The sequence below is a fragment of the Aptenodytes forsteri genome, unplaced genomic scaffold (assembly GCF_000699145.1).
Source record: "Aptenodytes forsteri isolate BGI_AS27 unplaced genomic scaffold, ASM69914v1 Scaffold56, whole genome shotgun sequence".
In the NCBI taxonomy this organism is placed as follows: Eukaryota; Metazoa; Chordata; class Aves; order Sphenisciformes; family Spheniscidae; genus Aptenodytes; species Aptenodytes forsteri.
The window spans coordinates 5,464,775-5,471,761 of NW_008796213.1; the positions used below are offsets into that span (position 1 = coordinate 5,464,775).

General features: G+C 41.0%; 2 protein-coding genes across 2 annotated transcripts in view; both read left to right on the plus strand.

Moving 5' to 3' along the window:
• MYBPC1 (myosin binding protein C, slow type) overlaps window positions 1-1,822 on the plus strand; it is a 79,613-nt gene extending 77,791 nt beyond the window's left edge. Inside the window, exon 31 of the mRNA XM_019474394.1 lies at window positions 1,092-1,822. The gene's annotated coding sequence lies outside the window, so the exon portion shown is untranslated. The remainder of the gene's footprint in view (window positions 1-1,091) is intronic.
• A 4,883-nt stretch (window positions 1,823-6,705) lies between these two features.
• The window catches only part of CHPT1 (choline phosphotransferase 1), a 23,827-nt gene continuing 23,545 nt past the window's right edge, over window positions 6,706-6,987 (plus strand). The window contains exon 1 of the mRNA XM_009288414.1: window positions 6,706-6,921. Coding sequence (XP_009286689.1) covers window positions 6,706-6,921 — 216 coding nt within the window. The remainder of the gene's footprint in view (window positions 6,922-6,987) is intronic.

Below are 6,987 nucleotides of genomic sequence, written 5' to 3' on the forward strand. Positions count from 1 at the left end.
AGGCTCCGAAGGTAAGTGCAGTCATTAGCAGGTGGTTTTGCAACTTGCAGAATGGAATACTCCTGCAGACTTGTAAGAGGAATAGTAATGGTACATAGCTTTCTTACCACAAATGCCACCCTTCGCCTCGCGAAAGGGCAGGCTCTAATGCTTTTGGCAAAATATTTATCTTTTTCCCACTGTTCCTTCCAAATGTCATTTGATTTCAATGAAATTAACAGAAATACCCATGTCTTTAGTTTCCATGACATTTTTTTCAATGGCATGAAATTTCACTCCTGATTTGGATTATTTGTATTAAATTACTACTTCTACATCAGTGGGATCTGTGGTGCACTGGCTGGTGTGTTAGGCACTACATACATGTTTTTCTGGGCACTGAAATATTTTGTCTTGGATTGCTAAAATTGTTAGACGTTCTTCAAAAATCTTTTGCCTTGTCCCTTCTTCCAGAACACCAAAGAAAACATTGAGTACTTCCAATGGCTTTCTTATAAGCCTAGGTTTCTATTATAGCAGTGATTTAAAATAGGTTTGGTTCAGTTTTTTACCCACGGTGGCTAAGCCACAGTCAAAAAGCGCAGGTCATCCCAGCTGTTATTTTCAAGCAACATGGTAAATATTTTGCTAAATACTTATAAACCATTATAAGACCCAACACTAGAATAATTTGAATGTCTCTGCATGTTTTCCACAACTCATCATAGTCAAGTGTTTTCTACATTGTTCCCTCTGGGTTGACTTCCATCTCTGACTATATTCCACCCAGCCTGATGGAAATCCAGGAGGGTTATTTGAGGTGAAGCTTATCGTAGACTATTGCATGGGGTGAGATAAATGACTGAATATATGACATCCTAGAAATGAAATTCACCCTGCGCAAGAGGACAGGAAAGTTCTGTGTAGTACAGAGATTAAATAACGGTTAATTCTTGTGCTGGACTTTTGAACAGGGATGAATTTTACCCCGTCTCAAAATGAAGTATGCAATAGGGACTGACAATCTTTGTCTCTTACGCCAGAAAATAAAGGTAGAAAGCTCTTGCTCCAGGGACCTTCAACCTGAAGATTGTCTTATTCCTTGTTTGTAGGTGGGCTTTCGTTCTTCAGACTATTGATGGATGGAGTGCCTCCGCATATCATTGATTCATATATGCGTGAAGTACAGGCAGACAAAACTGAGGGGAAGTGAGAGTCCGTCCACAGTGTTTTCTCCCACTGCGCTGGAAATTGGTAGCAGAATTACAGCATTTTAGTTCTTGCAATGACAGAACAAACGTGTGGTTGGGGATTTTCTTTTTTTTTTCCCCTTTCTTTTTTTTTGTTTCTTGTTTTGTTTTCCCTACCTGCTCTTACTGAAAAGAAAGAATACGCATGGATTGCTTTGGGGTTGAAATTAAATGAACTGAAGACAACACACGTTTTGTAATGTTCAGCTTTATTTTCTGTTTGATATTGTGTTCTGGTTTTTAATGAGGAAAGAGGAGAAGCTGTGTAATAAACATGAGGAGGCAGTCAGAGTTTGTACTCGGTGGTACAAAGCATTATCTTTCTCAGACTGAAAGTACATGGATTAGCCAGTAGCTGTGCAATAAGACCCTTGGAATACATACCTCTAATAATGTATCTTATGCACCTGAGAATTGTTTAACAGAATATGGTTTTACTATAACGTAATTAATACATATGTACTTAATGATCATTTAAGCTGAACATATCTTCCTTTAGAAGTTTTGATTTCCTAAATCCAACCCATCAGTCTCTCAACTGAACTGAAATTGTTTTATTTAATGTACAATAAATATGAAGTGTTTAAGATCTACCAAGTTCTTGTTTACTTTTCTTTTTTGGCTTTTTTCTGCCTCATCTTACTACATTTCTTATTTAATTTCCACATACTGTAAAGCAGGAACTTGAGCCCACCACACTGAGTGGAAAACAGTATCAGCAGTCACCGAACCCAACGGGCTTACACTTCAAGATACATGGCACAGAATGTGAGTGAAGATAAATGCTATAGATACATGCAATTTTGTATCTATACGTTTTCAATATTTTAAATATAAACGCCAACCGTGACAGCTTTCAGCATTCTGGATCTGCCCCCTTCCTCAGCAATGCATGGAGCTCTTGTAGGTATCGTAGCAGAAAAGGAACTGAGACCGTATCACTAGTGAGTTTACCATGCAAGGCAAAAATGCCTTAGATAAGGTAAAATGGCTACATTGCTTTTCCAACTCTAGCGTCATTAATATCCAAGTATTTCAGGAGTGGTGGTGATTGTCTGTAAGTCTCCAGCAAACTCTGAAGCGTGTGAGACACAAGGTCACACATAATTTGGCCAGGTTGTCGATTCCCTATTGTCCTGTCATTTATTTACCAGTTCTCACTCTGGCTGTATAGATAGGGTAGGTTATGCGCTTACTGACTAATGATTGATCTTCAATTATGGTTTATAAAGATAAAGGTCTACTTAGACCAGTAGTACATTACAAGATGGTTATTTGACATCAGCGCCTTTTCAAACATCCAGCAGTCAGTAATTATGCAATAATAAAAGAATGTGTTACTATGAATCGCCATCCCTGAACTGGTGTTTTTTCACTTGAATTACCACTTCTTTCACCTTGAAGATCTGAATGCATTTTCTCACTTAACGTTCTGTAAATCTTACTTGCTCTGAGATCCTTTTTCTTCCTTCTCTCCTTCCTATCTTTGTGATTTCTTCTGTGCTGCCATCTGTGCAAGGAAGCAATCCTCCCTTCCCAGTGATCCCGGACACCCCCCACCTGCATTTCACCCTGCTGCTGCCAAAATCAATTCGCTCCTACACATTCATTCACACCTACACATGAAAGAAGGCAAAACATCTACTAAGAAGAAAATACCATAAAGGATTAATAATTTCTCTTTATTCTGTATCTCACCAGTGAATCGGGTCTCCCTTCATCTGTTCTGAAGCACAGAAGGCTGTGGGAGAGGGTGAGTTTGAACATATGCCATGCAGGTTTAAACATTTAAGCACACGGCCCTCATTTAAAATAATATCAGTCTGTTGAGATATATTATAATGTCATGGTTTAACCTCAGCCAGCAACTGAGTACCACACAGCTGCTCGCTCACTCCCCCCCCCCGGTGGGATGGGGGAGAGAATCGGAAGAGTAAAAGTGAGAAAAACTCGTGGGTTGAGACAAAAACAGTTTAAGAATTGAAATTTAAAAAAATACTAGTACTACTAATAGTAATAAGAATACACAAAGAAAGTGATGCACAATGCAATTGCTCACCACCCACCGACCGATGCCCAACCACTGAGCGTGATGTCACATGGTGTGGGACACCCCTTTGGCCAGTTTGGGTCAGCTGTCCTGGCTGTGCCCCCTCCCAGCTTCTTGTGCACCTCCAGCCTTCTCAGTCGGTGGAGCATGGGAAGCTGAAAAGTCCTTGGCTAGTGTAAGCACTGCTTAGCAACAACTAAAACATCAGTGTGTTATCAACATTATTCTCATCCTAAATCCAAAACACAGCACTGTACCAGCTACTAGGAAGAAAATTAACTCTATCCCAGCCAAAACCAGGACATATAGTCAGCCCAAAAGCTATAGATATGTCGAGTTTGTGCTTTTCAGTAAGCCAAAAAGGATGTGCACAGCCATCTGCACTTATATGCAACGGTGTTTACAGCTTCAAGCTTATGTATCTATCTGCCTCCTCAGTCTTAATATACCATACATATTAACCTGGAAGCCAGCATAAATCTCAGCTTCTGTAGGCTCTCTGCCGATGGAATTAGCTACTCTAATTTCTACCAGATGCCAGCAGTGTTAAAAGACAAGCTGAACTAAGCTACTTTTCACCGTGTGAACGGTTAGCGTTATATTCAGATGCCCTTAATTCCTCGCCAGTTGTGCTGCCCAGCATTTGCCATTGGCTGTCCCTCAGGCTTGAGATGCGCCACGCCAATAGGAAGTACTGGGTATCGGGCCACGGGTGGAATTTAGGTGAGTGAGCATTAGTGTGCTATAAATTCATACTCTCACTAACTACGCTGACCAGCCAAGCCTCTGGATTAAAAATTAATTGAAAAAGACTTTGAGAGGAATAATAGGATGGGGTGGGATAGGAAAGGGATTTCTAGTAGATCTAAAACAGGCTGCAGAACCTTAAATAGAGAATAACAAAAGATAAAGTTTTGATTTATGATGATTCACCTAATGGGATTCTCCAGGGATGGTGTTTGATAGATCAAATAAAGTGACCAAAACCACAGAGTTAAGAAAATGCTAATGAAATCTGCAGTTAATACCAGCTTGGGAGAATAAAGACGTACCAAAGATAACAAAAACTACAGGCACGGCGACCTAGAGAGAATAGAAGCAGCAGAATATCATGCTGTAGAAGAAATGCTCCCAAGAAGAAATTTCTCCAAAGTAGGCTCACATGGAATTTCCAGGAAATTAGTGAACGTGAAAGAGACATAGGAGTAACAGAGGACAGCAAATAAAATCTGGTCACATGAGAGAAAGTAACAGCAAAGCACAAAAGCTCCAGGAGAAGTGAAACTAGTAGTGCTTTCCTGGCTTACGGTTGTGTTCCTTGACGTCTCTTAAGATGTGAAACCAGTTTAAGCCTTCAGCTAGTTGCATTATTCATATTATCTGTTTGCCATGTACACTCTCCATCAACTAGTATGTGCTGAGTTCAGTAGCACCTTTAATAAGGATTTTCTTTTCTGCCCACTTTCACGTATCTGGTAGGAATTTAGTATTTTTGAAAGCTCCGCCTTGGTGTTCAGTTTGACTTACACAGGTCAAGGAAAGCTGTCACCTGGAGTAAGAAGGCAGACCCAAACATGTATACACACACAGATACACACACAGAGAAAGAAGCAACAAAGTTAATTAAAAAAAAGGGGGTTATTTTTAAGGAAGCCAAAGGAAAATATTTTGTCTTCTCTTGGCTTGGTCTCCTTGCCCATGGAACAGCATTTGGTGTATAAATGTTACTGTTGTATAAATACAGATCCATTCTCAAATTGCTGTATGTGGAGCTTGATGCAGGCATCGTAGTTACCCATTTGCATTGAAAGATCATGGCCAGTGTCAGCCCATCTCTCCCTCACTGAAAACAATCTCACAAATATAGAAAGGGAAGGAGAAAAAAACACATGCAAATCTTTTAAAGACTGCTTAAATAGGGATATGCTGTTTATAAGGTCTTTACTGAGAGTCAGAAATTTTAAAAAATATTCCTTTAAAAAAAAAATGTTTCAAGCTTCCTGTACTTCATTTTATGGGAAAAAAAAGTATAATACTGCTACCTTTTACAGAGCATTGTGAAGGGAGACTTACTTTATGAATGTCTTTTGTTGCATTTTGGATTCTGGAGCAAAGGCATTCTATTTTAAGCACAGTGTACTTACTGTCACTTGATTTTCATGGCCTGCTTTCCTGACTGACAAGTAAAGCTGCTGCTTTGCTGAAGCAGAGAGCATTTGGAAGCAAAAGTGTATACTGAATACTGAGGAAGTGCTGCAAGTCTAAACACACTGGACTTTAAATTCTATGTTCTCTTGTTCCATGCTTTGTTGCCGAATACTTTTTAAATTAAAACAAACCCTTCCCCAAGCTTAGTGATAAATTCAGTCGGGACTCTGTTTCTTCCTCTACTCATTTGGCCCTCACTTTTTACACCACTTAATTTCCCCTCCATTTCTTTTCCTAGTTTGTTTTCTCTTCTTTTCCTTTTGGCATCACAAAAAGCTTGAGCAATCTCTCCATAAATAACAGTACCATTGTGTTCATCGACCACAGTGATGCACAGGGTATTAAAAGAAACAAGAGTTTTACCTTTTTCCAAACCCAGTGATTCCAGTGGACTGGGGATGTGGCTGGTTGTGAATCTAATTGTCACATCTCCCTTTTGCCATTCTCTAGTTGGCCGTTATTGAATCTTTCTTTATTACGTTATGTATTACCCCCTCCTTTGCTGGCAGTTCCTCTCACCTCTGTTTTGGCCCCTAATCCCAATTGCTGTATCATGCTGTTTTTACTGTTCTGTAAATGAAATCAGCAGATGAACAACATAGCACTTGGGACACACATACCATGTCAAGGGATTTTGAAATCACCCTTTTGCATATGTCACCCATTTCTGACCCTAGCAGTAGAGAAAGCTACTCAAAAACATATTAACTTTATCAGACAAAGGGAATTAGCTCAATTTGAGTAACACGCCACTGCACTGTCCAAGAAATTGTTGCGTCTGGCCAGAAAGCTGCAGCCTCTGGCCCACAATGGAATAACTTAAAAAAAGATTTCCGATTCTAAGAAGATGCCACTTGGGTATATAATACTCATCAGAAGTTGTATTTTATACTTTCTACTTAATCTTTCATACAGCTACACAGTACTTACCTTTCCTTAGCCACATTCAGAAACCACACTTTCCCAGAGAGTCAGGGATACACCTAAATCCTTCACATGACCAATTCAAATAATTTGAAGTGCCGCAATTTCTGAAAAGGTGCATTTTTTTCAAAGCACCTTCTCTAAGCAGGTCAAGGAGGTAAAGGCAGTCCTGCGTAACACAGTGTTCAGGTGCCCCATAACATGTAAGATGGCCGCTCCCCAGGGGGCAGTGGGTCTCCTCCCAGTGGCGGACAACCCCTTGGCTGATACAGTGGGGATCACCTCCCTGCAGACATGGCTGTGGTGTCCTGCTGGCTGCAGGGAGCCCACCTGCCGCCCAAGCCCTGCCTTTATGCCTTGCTCCAGCATCAAGCCTCGCCGGCCACCTGCTGCATGCGCCTCCGCTGCGGCCATCAGCTGCAGTGTAAAACGTGCAAAAGGAAAATAAGACGAGTAAGGAAAATCACAGTGGAGAGGGGGATTGAACCCACCCTGCCCGCACCAGCAGGGGTGAGACGCGGGCGCTCAGGCCCACCGCACCAGGCGCCGCCCGTGACTGCCCACGGGCCTGGGGAA